We start from the raw sequence: 23152 nt of genomic DNA, 5'->3' as shown, positions 1-23152 counted from the left end.
TAGCCCCATTTTGCAGGTGCAAGAAGACACTGATCAATTGTTGAACAGCCAGAGGTCATCCAGGGGGTGAACAGTCTTCAGTTAGTGCCAGGAGGACCTAAAGGAGATAGAATACTTAGCCTGGAGAAGAGAAAGCTAAGAACATAGATACGATGACCAGAGTGAGATCCTTGCCTTCTGTCCCTTTAAGTGCTAACTTGTAGTCAGGAATATTAGGTTCAAATCCCACCCCCCATATTTACTAACTGTGTGACCTCAAAGCCCTAACCTCAGTTTCCTTTGATTGGATGGCCTCTAAAGGTCTCTTTCTGCTCTAGATCAATTATCCTTTGTTCCTCAGGCCTAGACTCCAGGTTGCCAAAAGATTGATGGATGGGACTGTTTACCTGCTGTTAATCTGACAATAGGAAAGGAGAAAGAGGGTCCTCACCTCTAAGCTTCTTCCTCTTCTTAATAACAATGAGAAGTAGGAAGGGCATTAGGAGGGCACTTGGTTATGGAGATGATTCTAGGTACCATATCCTTGTTGGCCTGTGCTCAGAGAAGTTCAACTACGATGGTGAGTGAATGGGCAACCATGTCGTATGAAGATTTGTAGAAGGAACAAAAAAGGACACGATGGATAGTTACAGATATAGATAGAAATAGATAGATAGATATGCAACTATACACATACACACACATATATACATACAAACACACGCAACATGGAGATTGTCATAGGGATGAGGGATAAGACATTTCTTGGCCCTCAGGGGGCAGAACTAGAAAGAATGGGTGTACTATACAGAGAGGCAGATTGCAGTTCAATGAAAGGCGAAGCTTTTTTTCAAAAAGATTTTTTTTCTTATTTTGCATTATTTGATTTTCTTTTTCTTTTGGAGGGGGTACCTGGATTATCTTGATTTTCCTCAGTATCTTCTTCCTCCCCCTTCTCAAAGACCCATCCCTTATGACAAAGAAATTTTTGAAAAGGAAGAAAAAATAATTAAAAAACAGTGCAATGCATCAAAATATATTTTATGCCCATGGATCCCCCACCTCTTCAAAGAAATGAGGAAGGGTAAGGAGAAAGGCAATTTCTCATAGTTCTTCTATAGGGCCAAGCTCAGTGTTTCTAATTTTGTAAGATTTCTTTTCAACACTTCTGTGATTGTTTCTTCCATTTACATTGTCATTGGGTGTATCCTTCTTCTAACCCTGCCTACTTCTCTCTTTTTGATAAGCCTACCATCTTCATGTCTCTTAATGTCTCTAGCTTCCTTCAAAAATAGGCTCAAGAGGCATCTCCTACAAGAAGCCAAGGATGAGCATTGTCCCTTCAACATTCTCACCTGCATTATTTTGTTTTTACTTTGTACGTTGTATTTCCTTATCTATGTACGGGCTATTTTTCTTCTACCTTACCACCCCACTCCCGCAGTAGAATATGAAATCCTTGAGTCAGGGATTGTTTTTGTCCTCCTGTCCTCTGTGGTCAAAGTGCCTTAATAAATGCTTATTGAACAAATGGATAGCAATTATCACTGTAGAGTCACATTGTGCCATAAAGTTTTAAAAGTATTTTCTGCACAAGGGTTAGGGTTAGGGTTAAATGCCTCCAATTCTAACCCTAACCCTAACCTTTCTCAACCCCTTTAGGGCCAAAGTCACTCACTAAATTGTAGAGCAGACCAATTATTGCCACCTCCTTTTAACCAATGAAGAAACTGAAACTTGGACAAGTTGTGTGATTTGATCAAAGTCTCACAGCGAGTCATAGCAGGGACTGGAATGTCGGGCTCTTTCCATGAGAGCCACAGTTCCATCTCACAAACAGTCAATCCAATGACATCATCCCTATTTCATGAAGGAGGAAACAGGCTCAGGAGGGGCATTGGCTTGCCCCAGATCACCCAGCTAGCCTAGGGCTTAGAATCCAGGGGTCTGAGCATTGGCACAAACGTAGCTATTAAGTGGCCCAGGCAGGAGTCAGAGCCAGGCTCAGTTTCCCAAAGACAAAGCTGTTAGTTCAGTGAGGGACCAACATGGGGCTTGGGGGTTACAGTCACATTGGTCTCTTGGCTGTCTCCTCCAGAAGGTGATGCAAGGATAGAGTCAGCTAATCCAGGGGAGATTCTTAGCCCAGCAAGAGGGCTGGCAAGCTTTCCTCTCAGGCAATGGTTAACACTCCTGTCAATAAATGCCCTCTCAGGGTCTCCCAGCTCACATTCTTTCTGGGTGAGGGAAAATCAAGATCTCCTCACTTGACCTCTTATCCCTCTGGCCTGTACACTGTATTCTTTTGTTGAGTTCAATTCATAAGCTTCCCAGAACTCTTCTCACTCCCATCAATCCTTGGCTTTTTGGGCCAGTTTGTCTTTCCTGATACAGGAGATTTATCTCCATCCTCAAAGTTCTCTTATCTTTTCCATGAACACAGAGGGAGAGAATTTCTACGTTGGGGTGGGAGTGAGGAAGGGAGGGAGGAAGGTGAGAGACAAAGAGAGAGAGAGACAGAGAGAGAGACAGAGAGAGGTAAGAGAGAGACAGTAGAGACAAAGAAGTGAGAGAAGACACAGAGAGACAAAGACAGATAAAGAGAGGAAAGAGAGAGACAGAGACCGTGAGAGAAAGAAAAGGCAGAGAGAGAGAGAGACGGAGAGAGAGAGAAGAGGCAGAGACAGAGACAGTGAAGGAGAGAGACAAAGAGGGAGGAGAGAGACACACAGAGAGACAAAGACTGAGACAGAGACATAGAGATACTGAATCTCAGTCTCTAGAGAGTTGTAAGAGCACTGCCCCTGGAGGTAGGGGATCTGGGTTCTAATGTTATTTGACCATGAACAAGCCATTAAACCCTTCTGACCTTAGTTCTTCTTTTGCAGTTTGAGGGGCCAGACTAGCTGCCTCCAAGGTCCTGCCCAGTTCTCCATTTAGGTTCCCATAATTTGAAGTCAGAGGTTCTGTGTTCATCTGTTGGCTCTGCGACCTCAGGCAATCACTAAGCCACTTTGTGGCTACCAAAATTCTTTCCACTGCAGAAATTTGATGACTAAGGTTAAGATGAGAGAGAGATTTCCATAAGCCTCTTCATGTCTCTGAACCTTGGCTTGTTCATCTGTAAAATCCTGACACTTGTTTTACTCAGCTCAGCTCAGAGGTTCTTGGGAAGCTCAAAGAGACACTGTTTGGGTTTGTCCAACAAAGTTATCCCTTTGTGTCTGCAGACAGTTCTCAAGAACTCCTGTGGCCAAAAGGTTCACCCCTAACCCTCACCCCTGCTGCCAAAGTGGGTGTTTGGAAAACTGTCATTCAGCAGACGTACTCAAAACCTCCTTCTCTTCTTCCTTCCTTATCTGGTTGGAAGTTCAAATAGTCTCTCAGGGGCTCAACCCCACGCTAATCAGCACAGGAGCTTAGCCCTGCTCTGTTTCTGACCTGTATTAGTTTTAGACTACGTGAGAGGGCTCTGAGATTCCCAGGGGCTCGCCATATTAAGTCAATTGGCTTATCCCATTGCAGCTCAGAACTCCCACGTTCAAGAGATCCACCTGCCTTAAACTTCCCTGTTGTAGGAATTACAGCCTATTACTCAACAGTCAGCAAAACCTGTCCTTGGTTGACAAGCTGCAGTGGCTTTGAGGACAGATTCAGAGAAGGTCTTCTAATGTCTGAGCCAATTTTTGCCTTTCTTTGCATCCCCAGGGGTTAGAATAGTGCCTGGCCACAGGAAGTATTTAATAAATACTTGTTAGCTGACTGGCTGGCTAAGCTCAAAGATGCTTATCACCAGAAGATTGGCCACCAGATAACAATTTTTTTGGCCATAGCAACTCATGAAGACCAAGATGGAGAAATTGCTATCTGCCCTAGTGGAGGGCCAAGAAAGCATAGATGTCTCCCAAAGGACCAAAGACATCTTTTCTACCTGGTTAGACTCTAAATTCTCTGAGGGTAGGGATTTTTCTGTTTCCCCATTGCATATCTGATTATTGTATTAGACACATGATAATAATGTGGCAAAAAGAATGTCATGCAACATGACTAATATGGAAATGCTTCCATGATTGTAAATGTTTAACCTATATTAGATTGTTTGCCATCCTGGGGTGGGTGGGAGGTGAGGGAAGGGAGAAAAATTTGGAACTCAAAATCTTGTAGAAATGAATGTTGAAAACTATTTTTACATGTAATTGAAAAAAATAGAATGTTTTTTACAAGAAAAAAAAGAATGCCATGGCTAGTTGACCCATGCCTGTACTTTACCCTGCAGAGTCTCTGTGGACCACATCGGCTGATGGATTGGTCAAGATACGGATGGACCACACATGCTCACAGACCCCAAAGACTGTGCATCAGGTATTCTTAGAAAGTGTGGAAAAGTATGGAAACCTGAATGCCTTGAGCAGCAAACGAGATGGGAAATGGGAGAGGATCACCTACTCTCAGTACTACCTTCTGTCCCGAAAAGCTGCCAAAGGTTTTTTGAAGGTGAGTGAGAAGAGGGCAGGGGTGGGGACCTCCTAGCAGCTGCTCTGGTTGCGTTTTGAGAAGGTCTCTACAAACACAAGTGTCCTCACTTACTCCAGGATGATGAAGGAAGTGGAGACAGGGGAATTGGCTGAAGGAACTAGGAACGTTTTGCCTGAAAGGGGGAAGACTTAGGTGGGACATGTTAGCTGCCTTCAAGGGTTTAAAGGGTTGCTGCAAAAAAAATAAAATATATAGGATTGCAATGGAAATAAATATACTGAAATATAGTTATCAAAATATTTCTTAAAACCATGCAAACTGACAAGTTCAGGACCTAATTTTAAGACTCCTTCTCTAGTCTTGTAATAAGAATTGTGGGGGGATCTCAATGGTTTAGGAAATTCCCAATGAAGATATACTATTTATTTTAAACATTCTTTTCTTTTAAAATTTTGAGTTCCAAATTCTCTCCTTCCTTCCTCCCACATTCATTGAAAAGGCAAGCAATATACACATGAAATCATGCAAAACATTTCCATATTAGCCATGTGCCCCCCCCCAAAAGGAGAAAATTACATTTCAGTTTGTACTCAGAATTCATCAGTTCTCTCTCTGGAGGTGGATAGCATTTTTCATCAGGAGTCCTTTGGTCTTGGATCATTGTATCGATCAGAGTAGTCTAGTCTTCCATAGATGATCATTGTACAATACTGCTGTTACTCTACAAACTTATCGCTGGTTCTTTTTTACTTCACTTTGTATCAGTTCATGTAGGTTTTGCCATGCTTTTCTGAAACTATCTCCCTGGTCATTTCTTACAGTAGAGCAGTATTCCATCATAATCATAGGCCATAACTTGTTCAGCTATTCCCCAATTGATGGGCATCCCTTCAACTTCCAGTTCTTTTCTACCACAAAAAGGGCTGCTATAAGTATTTTTGTATATATAAGTCCTTTATCTTTTCCTTTGATTACAGTGTGTTCTTAAAGAGAGTCAGTAACCTCCAATGGAAAATGCCCTAGCTTAGAATCAAGAGACCTGAGCTCTTGTCCCAGTTCTAGAACTTCCTAGCTATGTTACCTATACAATGTTATCCAGGGGCATTCCTCAATAGACTCATAGTCTACCATAGAACCACAGATAGGGAAGGTACCTCCAAGGTCATCCAGTTTAACTGATACCTGAACAGGACTTCCCTCTTCAATATCTTTAACAAGTGGGTGTCTGCTTTAAGATTTCCAGGTTTGGGAAATTTACTTCTGTCTCAAGCAGCAGCTTGTGGGCAATTCTTTATTGGGAAGGTTTTCCTTATCCTGGGCTGGGATTTGCTGTAGCTACCATCCACTACTCCTGGTTTTGGCCTTTGAAGTCAAGCAAAAAGCAAACATTGTCCAAATGTTGATTCTTCAAATACTCATCTAAATCTTCTTCCAGCCCAAACATCCTGTCACATATCATCACTAATTATTCCTTTAGTAACAGATGCTAGGAAATTCTAGAAATAGTAAAGTGTTATGTTTGTAGACCAAGGAGTCTAGAGTCAGGAAAACCTGAGTTCAAATCCCACCTTAGACACTTACTGGATTTATGATAGGTAGATAGATAGATAGATAGATAGATAGATAGATAGATAGATAGATAGACAGACAGACAGACAGACAGACAAATAGATGCTAGGTAGATATCAGTAGATGATAGATACATATATAGAGAATTTCTCTATGTGCTCTCTTCTCCTATATGGGGGGGATACAGATAAAAGAACAAATTCAATCCCTGCCCTCAAAGAGCTTACATTCTTTTGGGGAAGCCAACATATAGAAGGAAGCTGGAGAAGGAAGAGGAAACATAACAGGATTTAGCTGGAGATGTCCAGAAACTGCTATGAAATGGTGACCAGGTTCACTCTATAAGTGTAAAGGAGAAGAATGAAATAAAGTAGATTATGTAGGACTTGTAGGACTGACTGGGGAATTTGTACTTTATTCAGTAGGGAACAGGCAGCCCCTAAATGTTCTACCCTAATGCCTGCCCTCCTCAACCTGGTTAATCTGAATCACCCTGGCTGTCTACCAGTGTCCTTTCTGCTTCAAACGGTGCTTTCCCAGAGCAGGCATCAACTTGGCTATTTGAGATTTCAGAAACAACTGCACTGCCAGGTGCTCTGGCTTTACTCTCTCTGATCTCCAGTGCTCCTTTATGGAGAGGGGCAGGGGAGGGTGGTTTTACAGATGTTGCTGTGGACCTAGGACCTGGCACTCTCTGTGCAAAACATCTGACCTTTCCATTTTGGTTTTTGGTTTGCAGCTTGGCTTGGAGCGTGTCCACAGTGTTGCCATCCTTGGATTCAACTCCAAAGAATGGTTCTTCTCTGCTGTGGGCACAGTCTTTGCTGGGTAAGTGGCTGCTGGTCAGGGTCTTGCCTAGATCTGGGTGCACAGACATGGGAATGAGCATCTCACAGGGTTAGGGCAGAGTGGTGTGGCTCTGGTGTCTTTGGGGAATCTTTAATTCTGCTCTTCCATTGCTTCCCTGGAGGTGGGGGGAGAGAGAGACAGAGACAGACAGAGACAGAGACAGAGACAGAGGAAGGGAGAGAGGGAGAGAGATGATAGGTAAATGATAGATACATAAATGATAGATGGATAGAAAGATTAAACATTTGTTATATTTATATAGACCAATAATTTATTATTATCATTTATTACTAAGTACCTCCTACATATCAGAGACTACATTAAGTCCTGGGGATGTAAGTATAAGCAAATAATACATCCACTGCCAAGAAGGAGCTTACATACAGAAGGGAGAGGGCATCACATAAAGGGACACTGAGATCCCTCCTCCACCTACCTTTGACTCCCTCTGACCACCAACTAATCAGTAAGCACTTATTAAGCACCACTGTGTACCAGGCTCTGTGTTAAATGCAAAGGCCCTAATTAACAGCCCCTCCACCATCTTTCTTCCAGCCTCACATCTCTCCTCCTCTTCTAAGCATCTACTTGGTCTGATTTTTGCCCTTCTCCTGTTCATCTACCACAACCTTTCCTCTTTTTCTTTTCTTCCTCTTCTCCTTCTGCTTATATACCCCTTCTTGGTTCCTTTACTTCCCCACTGTTTTTATCTTAACTCTCTTTTCATCTTCTGCCCATTTATTCCGTATTTCCTCCATTTTCCTTCTCTTTCCCATCTTTCTGTATTCGGTCCCTCCTTCCTCCACACACAGTTTTCCTGTCTCGTTGCCCAGTGGTCTGCCAGCTCGTGGGCCTTTGCTTGGCTAACTCTGAAGAGGGGGGCCTCCCAGACCCAGCTGATTCCTTCAGTTCACATTCTTTGGGGTTTGTGCAGAAGTCACCAGAGAGTCTGGGGGGCGGGGCTCCTGGGCTGACATGCATCATTGACAAACACTCTCTCTTTATCACCTCTCAGAGGTATCGTCACAGGAATCTATACAACCAGCTCCCCAGAGGCTTGCCAATACATTGTCCATGACTGTAAGGCCAACATCATCCTGGTGGATAGCCAGAAGCAGCTAGAAAAGATACTAATGGTAAGACGGTTACCAAGAGAATGGTCATCACCACTGTCTTCATAAAACTTGACCTTTCTATAGAGCTGCAGTTTATAAAGTACTTGAGTCAGGAATGAATTAATGAATACATGAAAGAGTACTTATTAAGTGCTTATTATGTGCCTGGCACTGGGCTAAGTGCTAACGATGCAGATGACACTAGTGAAGCTAGAAAGGACCCAAGAGAACATCTAGGTCAACCTCCTCATTTTACAGGTGAGGAAACTGATGCCAGAGAGCGGTGAAGAGACTCAGCCAAAGCCACACAAGCATTAACTGACAGCTGAGATTCAAACCCATGTCCTGAGTCCAAAGCCAGAATTCCTTCCATTAACACCATCTTGATGATTCTCACAATATCACCTTTTACAGATGTGAAAGCAAGAGGCTAGTAGGTGAAGTGCCTTGCACTTAGAGCTCCTCATTCCCAGTGTGGGGCTTTCCACCCTACAGCTGCCCACTCTTACCTAAGCAATGCCCCCTTCTAGCACAGGGCTTATGATGACTCTGGACTGAGAAGGTGTCCATGGGGATTTAGAAGGGACATTGAAATTTAGGTAATGTAGACATTGTCTGGGGACTCTGAGTGTGAGATGCCATTGAGTAGTGGCTCTGACCTGAACTTGGAATCTGGAGGATCTCAGTTCAAATTTTGCCTCAGACACTTAGGAGTTGTGTAACCCTACCCTATTTATTTAATCCCTCTATGCCTCTATGCCTAAAAAGTGGAGGGGTGGGGTGGGGTTTGGACTTGATGACCTGGAAGAAGGTATCTTCCAACTATGATTCAGGGACAGAAGAACTCTACCTGATCTGGCAAGGGTCAGGGGCAAGTCCTGCTGACTTTAGGAGCTTTGTGAAGTACTCTGCATACAATTCTAGCCCTGAAAGAGAATTCCGAGGCCATCTAACCCAATCCTCTCTTTTTAAAGAGGAGGAAACCAAGTCCCACATGTAAGTAGGTTAGGGGTGCATCTCTAACTTTTTGAGGGTGACATTGATTAAGGCTCCCGTCATCCTCCCTCCAGAAAAGGAGGTAGCTTGGCCTGGCCAAGAGAATGCTGGGCTTGAAGCCAGAAAGATCTGAGTTCAAATCCCACCTCCAGTACTTCCTAACTGTGTGGCCCTGGCAAGTCATTTCACCTCTGATCCTCAGTTTCCTCACCTACAAAATGGAGATAATATAAAATGGAAATAATAATACATATAACATTTATCTGTGAGGATTAAATGAGATAAGGATGTAAAAAATCGTTGCCAACTTAAAAAAGAAAGAGTCCTGGATCCAAGGAGAGTATGAAGGTTGGTTTTATGTGCCTGTGATATTTAGATAATTAGATGTGGTCTTGGGACTGGAATAGGGGGAGCCAGTATTTGGTCTACATTTGGCTAGCTTTAGTTGGTCCAGCCTTCTTGTGCTGGGAAGAACCAGTAAGGGAAAGGATGGACAGGGAAATCTTGCCATCTTGTGGTGACACAAGAAATTTTCCCTCTTCACTAATAATCACCAGCTGAATGTTGGACTTGTCCTATGGGACACAATCTGTCCTGACTTTCAACCTCCGAAGAGAACTCTCAGTACACTTTTCAGCCATGACGTCATCACTTACTAGAGGTGGAAGAACAGAGATTTAATGCAACTCATATTTCTATAAGAACAATTTACTTCAACTTCATTTCTAGGGTTAAAAACACTTTGTTCAATGTAGGAACATGAAAATGTCACTGCTGGAAGTGTTTTTAGAAAGTAGAATGTGGAAACATAGACCCTAGAATGTTAGTGCTGAAAGGGACTTTGGAGGTTATCTAGACCAAAAACCTCTATATAGATAGAGAAACTGAGGTGCAGAGGGAGAAAATGATCATTGTTGGCTCATATTAAGTGAACAGTCCAGTAAGGCTAGTCAAACTTGTTCTCGCTCTTCTCAACATCAGTCAATCAGCCAACAAGTATTTATTAAGCAATGAGGATTCAAAGCAAAAATGAAAGAGTTACTACCTTTGAGGAGCTGGCGTTTCATTGGGGGATAAAGCAGCAGTTGAAAAATTCAAGTGGGGCTGACTTCATGTAGAATTCTATTTTGTCAATAATACTGAGTAAATGCAAACTTTATATAACAAGTTTCAACAAGGGTGAAACCAAATCTTACAGAACAAGACATGGTGTATTTAAAGTATCTCATCTTTGTTTACTCCGTTTATTTCCTAAGTGATTTTTCAGTGGGGGATGTATGGGGATCATCCCTTTTAGCTATAAAGTCTATAATCCAAAGTCCTACAAAAGGTCATTGGTAAGAAAGAGCTCAGTGATCAGGGTTCTATGACCCTTGACCCAGGAACTTTTGAGAAAGTAAGGAAAGTGTCAGAAAGGGTTGTTAAGGAGGATGCTAATCCTAGCTCTGGTTGGTTGGTGCTCATAGAGAGCATAGAGCCAGAGACCTCAGACCTAGCATGACCTGGAACCCAAGACTTCCCCAAAATGTACACAACACAGGAGAAAGCAACCCAGCAGAACCCAGGGTTGAATTACTCAGTTACAGAACTCTCACCTGGCTTTCTCTTGGTCTCCTTTGGCAGTCAATATCTCTAAGACAATCTGATAATGAGCCAACCTAGGGCACCAGCAGAGAGACATTTAGACACAACTGCTCTTTTCTCTGCTGCTTGGGCCTGGATCTCTAAGTTCCCTTTTCTTAATGTTGCATTATCAGCGGAAATGACACTCAACACTCAACACCCTTTACCATCCTCCCATTGAAACCCAAACTTGCCAGAGGTGAATGAACAAGTGGCTCTTTAAGAGGGTTTATTTAACAAACCTCCACTAAAATCCTTCTCTGATGGTTCTTTGAAATATGGAGGTGACCTTGGGTTCTTGCAGGTCCTAACCTGGAACATTGAGTACCTACTGATGATGAGCTATGTACTTGTTGTCCAAGGACAAACTTGAAGAGTGATAATACCAGATGTTTTCTATACTGCTTTAAAGTTTGTAACATGCTTTGTATATTGACCTCTCCCAACAACCCCTCCAAAGTTAAGTGCCAGGATTATTCCCATTTTGCGGAGGAAACTGAGGCTGAGAGTTTTCATATTTCTTGGTAGCTGCCTGGGGTCACATAACTGGTGAGTGTTAGGAGTCAGGATTAGAACCTGGATCTTCTTAAGTCTACCTTCCAGTATTCAATCCTCTTTACTATGCTTCCCCTCATCACCCCAGGATCATGGGTCGGGGTGATGAATTTTTTGACCAAGCAGCTCAGGGAGTCATTGACTAAGATATAGGAGAGCTGTGGTGGACAAAGGAGGGAGAGCCTCTACCAAAGACATCAGGGATATCTGAAACTAAGAAATGAGGACCCTAATTCTTTCCTAACAGTTCAATAACAAAGGCTTCTTTCCTTGTCTGACAACATCTGCTCTTTAAATGCCACAGATCTGGAAGAACTTGCCTTTCCTGAAGGCTGTTGTGATGTATAGAGAGACCCCAGCAGAGAGAATTCCCAACGTGTATACGGTATGAGACTCGAGGCTAAGCAAGGGGGATTCTGGGACTGGCTCTGGGCAGCTAGGGGCAGGGCTGACATCTGCCTTTTGAGTTCAATACAGTATAACAAGCATCTATTAAGTACCTACTTTGCACCATGCACTGTACTAGGTGGTGGACATACAAAGACAGAAACGAATCAAGCTCCTCTCTTCGAGGAGCTTACATTCCACTGAGGGAAACAGCATCTGCAGAGATGAATGAACATGAAATGTACAAGATGCCTCCATCTGCATCTGCTCTCAGAAAACCATGGGCAAGAATGTGCAGCTCCCATGTGCTTCTGCCCAAGGCAGCAATGGCTGGCTCCTTTTGGGCGCTGAAAGCAGGAACAAGTCGGCATCTAATTTGGGTTGGACCTTTTCTTCAGCTGGTAACTCCTGACTCTTACTTCTCTTTTCCTCTCTATAGATGGAAGAATTCCTAGAGATAGGGAATGAGATTCCTGACACCACCCTGGATGACATCATCAACTCCCAAAAACCCAACCAGTGCTGTGTGCTCATCTATACCTCTGGCACCACCGGCAACCCCAAAGGCGTGATGCTGAGTCAGGACAATGTAGGGTCCTGGGCACTGAAATGTTGGTAGGGATGGAGGGGCAAGGAGTGGATGAGGGGATTACACAAAAAGGGATAAGAGAAGTCACTGGGACCTTCTCGCTGGGCACAAATGACTAGAAAGAGAGATGCTGGCTGGAAATTTGGTAACTGGGTGAAGACAGATTGTAAGTGGGTGCACGGACCTCCTGTCCCAAAGGACTCTTGGGCCTGTGGTCTGGCTGTCCATCACAGAAGCCTGTTATTTTCACAAATCTCTCTCCTCCCTCCCCCAGGTCACTTGGACAGCCAAGTTTGGCAGCCGAGCTGGGGACATCCAGCCAGCTGAGATTGGGCAGGAGGTTGTGGTGAGCTACCTGCCCCTCAGCCACATTGCTGCTCAGATGTATGACCTTTGGACGGGGATCCAGTGGGGGGTCAACATTTACTTTGCTGAGCCTGACGCTCTGAAGGTCAGTCCGCCCCATCTTCTCCTGGTCTGTTAATCTCTCATGTGGTAATGCCAATTCTCGAGGTTAGAAGAAATCTAAACTCTTCAGATTCCGTTTACTTTCCTTCTCTTTCTCTCTCCTTCCATCTCTCTTTTACCTCCCCCTATGTTCCCCAACTCTTTTCCTCTCATATCCTTACCTGTCTTTCTCAGCCCATTTTCTCCATCTCTCTCATGTCTCTCTCCCTCTCATCACACTGCGGGGGGAGAGGGGGGTGAGGGAATTGTAATATATTAGAAAGTGTTGTTAGGTCTGGTGTCAGATGACCTGGGGTCACTCCCTGCCTATGTGACTTCCTTTCTGTGATCTTTCTCCAACTCTCATCTCACCTTCAATGAAAAGAGCAATAAACTTGGAATGAGGGGACTTGAGTTCTAATCTTAGATTGACCACTTACTACCTGTGTGACCTTGGGAAAGTCTTAATCTCTCTGGTCTCAGTTTGCCCATTTGTAAAATGAGGGTGGTAGCCCCCTTCTAGTTCTGTTTACGATCCTGATTCCCTCTATTCTCCCTGTTTGTTTTCCACTCATTTTGGGGTCACTGATGGGATCAAGGGTAGAGAAATGTGCCCCAGAAGAATCCCTGATCTGGATCCAAATTCGAGATTTGCCACTTTTGACCCATGTGACCTCAGACAAATCTGGTCTTCAGTTTCCTCTTCTGTAAAAATGAAGGACTTGGATGGATGAGCTCTTAGATCTCTCTTCTAGTTCTAAATTTATGTCTCTATGGTATATTCCCTTCCCTCCTCTCTCCTCTGTCTGTCAACCCCCAAACCTCCTTGTGTTTTCCTTGCCATCCTCCCACTGCCCCAAATCTCTCTGGTTATCTGCCTTTCACCTGAGAGATTTCTGTTTCTGTTCCTATGGATTGCCTGGGGCTGAGGGTTGGGCTGCGGTTTGGGCCAGCCCCTAGACATAACTGCCTTACCTATAGGTGTGAAATTGGCAAGGACTGGACTGGACCCATCCGAGACACATCTGAGTGTGTGGGGAGAGGGGGCCAGGGACTGGACTGCAGAAGAGCAGTGTATATTGGATGTGGAGTAAGCTGAGGGGGTAATCCTCAGAGCAAGGTCCTCACTGGTCTGTTTCCATCACCCAGAATGTCCTCTCCCTGTCCTTGCTTTCTCATTGACAGACGAGCTTGGTGACTACACTGAGGGAGGTGGAACCCACTTCCCACATGGGCGTGCCCAGGGTGTGGGAGAAGATCATGGAGGGGATCAAGGGGGCATCGGCTCAGGCTGGATTCTTCAAGAGGAAGATGTTCCTGTGGGCAATGGCTGTGACCATGGAACAGAACCTCAGCTGCTCAAGCAGGTAGGGTGACTGCTCCCACCCTTCCACTCTCTGCCTCAGGCAGCCTGAGCTCTGGCTTCTGGCCTCTGGCATCATACCACCTGTGGGGCTTCAGGCAAGGCCCTCACCTCTCTGGTCAGGCAGACTTGGGGTTGACTTGGAAGCCTTTATTGATTAGTGGAATCTAAGTGCCCCCTGCCAAGAGCCTTATTTCTTTACACTCCCATCTGAGGTCTTCCAGGATAGGCCTGAGTTACTTTGCTTTGCTCTTTGGGGAATTCGGATACTTTAAAAAACCTTGCAAAGTCTGATAGGACAGAGGCCCTGGTCTCAAGGAGTTCACAATCTAATGGGAGTGGGGACATGGGTACCCCAATAACCAGGATAAAGTAGAGGAAAAAAATACCCAGAAAAGATTCCGGCAAAAGGCCCTAAGAAATCTGAGGAAGGGCAGACCAATTTTACCTGGGGCTTGGGGAGAGGTGGAGGTCATCAAGTGGGCCTGGAAGAAGGGATGGTATTGGGAAAAAGTCCATTCCAGGGGTGGGGGATGTCATAAGCAAAGGGCTGCATCTGATGAAGGGCAATCTGGGAAAAAGAGATGGAGAGTGGTCCCATCTGGTTCAGAGATCAAGAACCAGTTTAATTCAACAAGCATTTATCAAGTTCCAACATTATGTCAAGCTCTGTCTTTGGCGATGGGGCTACGAAGACAGGAGTAAAACCGTCCCTACCTTCCAGACATCTACATACTATTGTGGGGGGTGGGGATAAACACAGAGAAGTAAATATCAACAAAGTAATGAAAGAGGGGAGAGAGAGCCCTGACCTCTGGGGAGAATCAAGGAAGGCTTCCCGTAGGAGGTGCATTTGGGCTGAGCCTGGAAGGCCTCTAGGAATTCTCAGAGGTCAAGGTGGTGAGGGGAGCACAGCCTGGTACGACAAGTTAAATCCCCAAAGGCCGGCTCAATCTAGATATGTGGAGTGCTCTGCAAGCCTTCAGGTACTACATATGTACATGTTAGCTGTTATTATTGGGAAGACACTGAATGTCAGGATTAGGGGTTTATACCTTAGTTACCAAGCAATGGGGAGCCACTGATGTTTTCCTGCAGATGACTGACGTGAGCTTAGCAGTAAATTAGGAAGGTTACTTGGGCATCAGTGTGGAGTGTGGACCAGAAAGGGAGCAAGCCAATGGCTGGAAGACTGTTTAGGAGGGCTTCACCTGGTACACCCGGCATAATGGCAATTTCCATGTCTATGGCACTTAAAGGTACCCCCAATGCTCTCCTCATGAGAGCCCTGGGAAGTAGGAAGTTGCTCCCAGGGTTATTATATCCCTTTCATAGATTAGAAAACAGACTCATGACTTGCCCAAGGTCACACAGTGCCAGTTTCTGTGGGTATACTTGTAGTCTTGTCAGGGTCCTGTGAGGGTAGACCTATGTGATCCATTGCATGTGTGTCAACATGTGTTTGCCAGCTACATTGTCATGCAAACATGCATCGATATCTCTATCTGTATTTTTTCCTGGGCAACCAGTGACCTGAAGACTTTCACCATGAGACTGGCTGATTACTTGGTTCTAGCCAAGATCCGCAAGGCCATAGGGTTCACCAACTGCCAGAAGAACTTCTATGGCGCAGCCCCAATGACTACAGAGACCCTGCACTTCTTTCTGGGCCTCAACATCCGCCTCTATGCGGGCTATGGGCTGACTGAATCCTCGGGCCCACACTTCATGTCCAACTCCTACAACTATAAACTGTACAGGTGAGGATGGATCTGGACGCTGAAGGGACCTCAGAGTCCATCCAAGTTCACTCTTCTCTGTTATACAGATGAGGAAAGTGAAGTCTAGAGGGTAAACAATTTGCCCCCAATCACTCAAGTAGGAAGTAGCAGAGCTGGGATTTGAACCAGGTCATCTAAGTGCAAACCCATCCCTCTTGCCCTGTACTATGTCTTGGCAGCAGCTGCTGCCTTCCTGCCCTACAGTTCAATTGCCCTGCCTCCTTGATTGTACTTAAAACTAGCTGACTTTCCACAGACTGACCCAAGATCATCTTTTTCCCACTCACTAGACTGCCCAAAATTTCATAACCAGGTTTCATTTCTTTGGACCTCAGTTTCTAGAGATTCATAAGATATCTGTGAAAATGAAAGAACCTAGGATTCCTTTTGTATTATTGGCTATTACCATGTCCTCTGGGATGTGTTGGTGGCCATCTATGACCAAGGTAACCATGGGGGTGGGAGGCAGAAAGGACAGGGGAGTCAAGCAGGGCAAAACTAAAGAATGAAGAGGACAGGGCGACCAATACAATCCCCCACCTTGACTTGAGGTGGCCAAGGGCAAGAGACCAGGGATGCCAGACCTGAAGGGGACACTGCATCGCCAAGAAAGCAGTCCTCTGCCGCCCTGATCCTTGCCACTGCCTCCTCACAGCTCCGGAAAGGTGTTGCCAGGCTGCAAGGCAAAGCTGGTGAACGTAGATGCTGAAGGCAATGGGGAGATCTGCCTGTGGGGACGGACGGTCTTCATGGGCTACCTCAACATGGAAGAGAAGACAAGAGAAGCCATTGATGAGGATGGCTGGCTACACACAGGAGACATGGGCAAGCTAGACCATGAAGGCTTTGTCTATATCACTGGGAGGCTTAAAGGTAAGATCTCCTTCTTCAAATGTTTTGTGGGCATCAATGTAAGGAGGTGGGTGGGAAGGGTGGGGAGAAGAGAGGGTGAGATCCATGGGCTGGAGTGGCCTTCACAATGCAGGACATGAGCTGGGCCTCAAAGGACAGAATAGACTGGAGTGGGGGAAAGAAAGGAGCAGGTTCTATCTCAGTACTCCATCAGCAGTAGGAATGAGGGACAGGAGGAGAGTGACCTAGCTCTGGAGGTTAGGGATAGATGCAGATGGAAGTCACCTCTTGTGAACCTGAGAGCTGAAGCAATAATCTTCACCAAGGGAGAGACTGTGGAGAAAGGAAGAGGATTGAGCTCAGAACCAAGGAGACTGATCATCTACTTTCAGACTCAGGAAAGGGAGGAGGAACCTTTGAAAAATGCAGACAAGGAGCAGTGAGGGAACAACAGCAGACATTTATAGATGACTTTGAGGTATTGGGCAGGAAAACATTTACCAAAAGTTTTTCAGTGAAAGAGAGAAAGGAGATTGGAAGATGGCAAAATAAAATGGAGGGGAAGTTTTAGGGAGATCGGCTGTAGAGAGCTGAGCAGAAGCCGGTGAAAAGGAAGACACAGAAGATGAATTAGAGAAAGGGAATTGGGATGGAAGGACATCTGCCTTGCTGCGGGTTGGGGTTCCTAGCCCGACCCCCATCCAGTAAAGATGGGTGGGAGATCTCCTATTGTTGTTCTGCAGAGTTAATCATCACAGCTGGAGGGGAGAATGTGCCCCCCCTCCCCATTGAGGAGGCCGTGAAGATAGAGCTCCCCATCATCAGCAATGCCATGTTGATTGGGGACCAGAGGAAGTTTCTGTCCATATTGCTGACCCTGAAGGTATCCTGTAATAATAATAGCTAACATTTTTACAGTGCTTTAAGGTTTGCAAAGTGATTACCAATGTATCATTTCATCCTCATAATACCCTGGGGCAGGCAGGGAATAGAAATATTATTATTCTTATTTTATGAAAACACTGAGGCATAAGGAGGTTAAGTAACTTACCTGGGGTCACACACTGGGGTCTGCTAGTAAATGTTGAGCAACCAGCTTTTTGAAAATGCATGACATGCTTTTAAGTTTAACCTACACTCTTGCCATTTTCTCCATCCCTTTCTTAAGTCCGAACCATCACAAAATAATAAACAAAGCCCTGATTTGTGTTGTGTGCTTATTTTCCAAGGTGTAGATGCTCAAACTGAACATTTAACAATTTCTGAGTGGGTTCTCCCTTTCCCTTTGCCACAGTTGGCAAGTGCCTGAGGCAGGATTCAAACCCAGGTTTCCCTGACTTTCAGACCACTGCACTAACCACTACACCTTGTTGCCTCTCAAAATGAAGGGGTTAGAGAAGGAAAATAAAGTCCAAGGATGTTAGGACTTTGTTCATGATCTCACTTTGTTCCCAGAGTTGAGAGATGAAGAATCTGGTTTGAGGAAGAGCCAGGAGGCCTAAGTCACTGGATTGCAGAGCATGTGATGGGGTGTAAGACATAAGGGTAGGGTACAGGTTATAAAAGGCTTTGAATGCCACACATAAATGATGGCATGAAGGTGCAAGTCAGCCTAATAGGCAAATTTGCCTAAAATCATCAGTAAAGTAGATAAAACATGCATATTTTGCATATAAGTGGTCCTTGTGATTTTTTAATTGAACTGAACTGACCAGATGCATTTACCATATATCCATATATGGTCATAGGTCTAAAACTGGCATAGACCTCAGGACCCCTTAACCCACTTCCCCATTTCCTTGAGGAAACTGATGCTCAGGGAATATAAGGCACTTCTTCCAGATCACCCAGGTTCTAAGCATCAGAGGCAGGACATGAATCCAACTAATCTGGGTCTAATTCTTTCCATCATCCCATGATTCTTCCTTTCTGTTTGAGGACCAACCAAATGGTGACTCCATCCATCCATCCATCCATCCATCCATCCATCCATCCATCCACCCACCCATCCATCCATCCATCCATCCATCCATCCATCCATCCATCCATCCATCCCCAGTGATCAGTCCCATGACTCCTTGAAATCCAGAGAGTTGGAAAATGGGGATGTGGTGGTAGTGCTGTGATAACATTTCTCCAAGGAGAGCAGGAAGAGTGGTCCTTAGGTGAGGGAACAGCTTTGTCTCAGATAGTTAAGCTAGTCTTGGCCCCCTAGGATAGTGTTGAAGTACACTTTGTCGTTGTTGTTCTATCGTCTTCCTTTACGTCCAACTCTTTGTGACCCCATTTAGAGTTTTCTTGGCCAATAGCCTGGAGTGGTTTGCCATTTCTTTTTTCCAGTTCATTTTACAGATGAAGAAACAGATGAACAGGGTTAAAGTGACTTGCCCACGGTCACCCAGCTAGTAAATCTCTAGGCCAGATTTGAACTCAGGAAGATGAGTCTTCCTGACTCCTAATCCAGCGCTCCATCCACGGTACCACCTAGCAGTAGCACCACATAAAATAATAACAACAGATATTAACAGAGTTTTAATTAAGGTTTGTTGAGCACTTTCTTCCCGGCAGTAGAGAGTTGTAGATATTGTTACCCCATTTTATGGAGGAGGAAATGGGGCCTCCAAAAGATCAAAGTATCTTAGCCAAGGTTACATGGGTGTAACTTCCTGCCTCAACCATACAGGTTCAGAGAACACTGGTTCCAGGAGGAGATGAGTAACTCACATAAAAACTGTTTCATAGATGGGTCACTTAGGGACAGGTTCTATGATTCATCTGATCTCTGCCTCCTTTCTCAATCCTCCTTAATCTTTGTGCCTTCCTCCCGACGTCATCTCCAGTTGAGCCTGTCCATAGCTGGTTGGGCGACAGATGCTTACTTGTTGGAACCCCCATTTGACTGAGCTCACGGAGGCCAGGAATCCTCAGTACTTAGCACAGAGCTGGGGACATCGCTGCTGTTTTATAAATGCTAGATAACTGACTGACTGATTCAGAAAGTAACAATAGCAAGGATTCTGGGTAGACATTAATACCAAGGTTTTTCTATTCCTAGTGTCTGGCAGGCATTATGATTATGTCATATCAGAGGTATTTGTCTATCTTTATTTTATTATGATATCTTATATTTGTTATCATATATAATATTATTGTATATTATACTTATATTTACATATGATACCTATTATAGAGAGGGGACCTCTGTATTATATTTATATATAGGATAGGGATAGAGATTGGACCTGAGATTTCATTGACAGAGGGAAATTCCAGATGAGGAAATTCCCTCTGCCAGTGTAGGTCAGTACCTCTTCTGAAATTTATGATCTTAAAAGCACTGTATAAAATGGAAATATCATCTGCATCACAGGGTGGTTGGACCCTCCAATGGAATAATAGTTGCAAGACACCAAGCAAACCCCAGTGCAATATAAATGCCAGTTGTTATGAAAGCATTTTATAGCTTACAAAGAACTTTACATTCATTATTTCATTTTCCAACAAGCCAGTAAGATAGGTAATATCCTGTTACTATTCCTATTTTCAGATTAGGAAACTGAGTCCCAGAAGGGTGATGGGTGTTGCCCAGGCACATGCAGCTAGAACCCAGATGTCCTAATTCTCGAGCCCAATGCTCTTTCCACTATGTAAAAGATACTTCATCTGGTTCAATCCCTTAATCTTACAAAAGGGGAAACTGAGGCTGAGACTTGGATAAAGTCTCATAAGTGTAGACTGGTCTACACATAAGAGTAGGGTCAGGGTTAGAACCCAGGTCTACTGATTCCCAGCCCTTTACTCTTTCCACTATGTATTTATACTAATCCCAAGATATCTAGCCTGGAAATGTGTGGGTTCAGGGTCAGTGTTCCAGGGTCCTGTCTTTCTTCATTATTATTCAGAGTAGCAAGAAGTTGGTTGAGATTATTGGGCGTAGGGTATTCTGTGCATACCTGGGTGCTCACCTTTCAATCACTGGCATTTCAGTGCACTCTAGACCCAGAAACCTCAGATCCAACGGATTATCTCACCGACCAAGTCCTGGAGTTCTGCCAGAAGGTGGGCAGCAAAGCCACCCAAGCGTCCGAGATAGTGGGCAACAAAGATGAGGCCATTTACCAGGCAATTGAAGAAGGCATCCAGAGAGTCAATGAGAAAGCCGCCGCCCAGCCTTACCGCATCCAGAAGTGGGCCCTCCTGGAAAGGGATTTTTCCATTTCTGGGGGAGAACTTGGTAGGTTCTCTCTTGCTGTGCTATATTGTGGTCATTAGACCTGGGGAAGGCTATTAAGCAGAACTCTTGAAAAGAAGGCCAAGTTTAGTTGAATTTTAGGAGTGGTACATTTGACCCAGCCTTCCCACACTGCCCACTGTATTACCATGATAACTTCTATGAGGCTTGCAAGCCCACTACTAACACCCCAAGATCTTTTCCTAAATTGTTTCCTTCCATCTCTCACCATCTTGGACTTATGAAGCTGATTTTTTGAACCCAAAGTTAGGATTTTGTACTTATCCCTATAAAATTCCATCTTATTAACTTCAGGACGAGGTCAAGTTGTTTTTAGAGCCCAGGATTCTGGTAGCACAAATCCTAGTTCAGTCTAGTGGGCATATACTCTCACTGACAGCTTTTTACATTCATTGAAAGACTGGATGAAGAATTGTCTGCACTCCTGCATTGTGTGATATAAACAAAAACAAACACCAGGAGGCAGTGTTCTAGACAACTCCCTAAGGTCCAACCTGAGCCCTGCTTCTGCTTTTGACCAGACTGAATTAAACTTGGGCTCCTGGGGAATTCCCTTCAATAACAATAGATCATATTTCCATGGCACTTTAAAGCTTATGAAATATTTTCCTTACAATCTCACTGATACACAGGCATATATATGTGTGTGTGCGTGTGTGTACACACGCACACACACAGATATAAACAATGCTTATTGTTTCCATTTCACAGATGAGGAAACAGGCTCAGAGTAGTGAGTTGCTCAAGGTCACCCAATTTAGTGTCAGATTCAGGATTCAAATCCAGGTCCTTCGGACTCCTAAGCCAGCTCAGTCCAATACATTATATGCCTTGAAAGTCAGAGAAATGAAGTGAAGTGAACTAGAACAGTACCTTGATGAGACACTGTGTCCAGCCCCAGTGGAGAGCATGGTTCAGTGGCTGCTTCCAAGCCCAGTTTTCATGTAGTTGACAGCATTAGGGAGAATAAGAGGCCAGAAAGGCTGTATTTGGAGTCCGGAGGCCTGAGTGTGAAAGCTGGCCCAGCTCCTTACCATCAGATCTTGGACAAGTTAACACTCTTCCTGGATCCATTTGTTTCCTCTCTGCTCTAAAGTCTATAGTTAACAACAGCTCATTGACACAAAGCACTTTGTATATATTAGCTCATATAATTTGATCATCCCCAAACCCTGGGTACTGGATAGGATTATCCTCTAGGACACCCTCCCCTACCCCAATCTGAGGATGTTATAGATGAGGAAATGAATTTTTGTGAGGCTGGAACACCTAGGGGGCTCCAGGTCTTCCTAGCATAAACACAGAAGGCTTTCACGCATGCTTTGTTTTGTCTCTCCATCATGTACAAAGTTTGGTTCCATTTAGAAAAGCATCCTTGCTCTGCTCCTAACTTCCTTCACATGCCTCTGTTCCATCCCATCGTTGTTAGAGACATCGGGGTCCCCTGATCACTGCTACCACGTCACTGCGGCTGTGCTTTTGTCACCTTTTATTAGGCATTTGGGGCTCAAGTGCTTGTTTTGTCTTTCAGGTCCTACAATGAAACTGAAGCGCTTAGCAGTTCTTGAAAAGTACAAAGAAGAAATTGAATCATTTTACAAAGAACCAAACAATTAATTGGGGGGGTCTTTTCTATAGTCTCTACTGAACAGATGCTTTGGGTTCTTCTCCCCTGAGAATCAGGCTATCTTAAAACAGGGGCACAGATAGAACTTCCAACAAATCTGTTGAAACTCCAGTAATGTGGCTAGCCACAGCTGTCAGACCATATGTACCTAAGCAGCTGAATACCATAAAAGGGCAAGCTTTCACCTGTAGATACTTAGTCTGAAATCTGTATGATTATATTTGTTACACATGACAAATGCACCCAGCATAACCCCTCCACCTTCCTGATAATCTTTAGGCTTCTTCGCTCTAATTCCTGTTAGATTTGATGAGCTGCAAATCAAGATAGCAGATAGAGGAAAGGCAGGTTGTCTGTCCTGCTGTGGAAGTGACTTATGACTAACACATGGAATGTCAGGAAGAGCAGACTGACTTAACTGCCAAGTAATAATGGCTTTACACCTCCTCCTGATCTGAAAGTGGCAGTCAAGGACTGGTGTTACCACGGTTACAGCCCTTTCCTACAACCAAGCACTTAATGAAATCACTGACATCTCCTTCCTAATGGTCATGATTAAATAAATGTACAATTTGAACACTAAGCAAAGCTTTCAAGGGGACTGAATATCTGAATGCGTTCACAGTTGGTGAATAACAGCTAATCTGGCCTTCCCATCCTTTATGCGGGCTCCTCTGTACTTCTGAAAGGAT

The 23152-nt window shown here is 44.4% G+C and overlaps 1 protein-coding gene across 6 annotated transcripts in view; it reads left to right on the top strand.

The window, feature by feature from the left end:
• The window catches only part of ACSBG1 (acyl-CoA synthetase bubblegum family member 1), a 111062-nt gene extending 88019 nt beyond the window's left edge, over positions 1-23043 (top strand). For 5 of the 6 annotated variants that reach the window (XM_072628599.1, XM_072628597.1, XM_072628596.1 and 2 more), the window contains 12 exons: positions 4256-4473; positions 6764-6852; positions 7889-8009; positions 11467-11547; positions 11989-12138; positions 12413-12589; positions 13771-13952; positions 15478-15708; positions 16385-16602; positions 17325-17464; positions 20569-20815; positions 22365-23043. In XM_072628599.1, coding sequence (XP_072484700.1) covers positions 4256-4473; positions 6764-6852; positions 7889-8009; positions 11467-11547; positions 11989-12138; positions 12413-12589; positions 13771-13952; positions 15478-15708; positions 16385-16602; positions 17325-17464; positions 20569-20815; positions 22365-22450 — 1940 coding nt within the window. In that variant the 3' untranslated portion in view covers positions 22451-23043. The remainder of the gene's footprint in view (positions 1-4255; positions 4474-6763; positions 6853-7888; positions 8010-11466; positions 11548-11988; positions 12139-12412; positions 12590-13770; positions 13953-15477; positions 15709-16384; positions 16603-17324; positions 17465-20568; positions 20816-22364) is intronic. The other variant, XR_011971577.1, reaches the window with a different exon arrangement.
• Positions 23044-23152: the final 109 nt, after the last annotated feature.

The sequence above is a fragment of the Notamacropus eugenii genome, chromosome 1 (assembly GCF_028372415.1).
Source record: "Notamacropus eugenii isolate mMacEug1 chromosome 1, mMacEug1.pri_v2, whole genome shotgun sequence".
In the NCBI taxonomy this organism is placed as follows: Eukaryota; Metazoa; Chordata; class Mammalia; order Diprotodontia; family Macropodidae; genus Notamacropus; species Notamacropus eugenii.
Note: the sequence above shows the minus strand (reverse complement) of the source record. Positions and strands in the feature narration are given on the sequence as shown.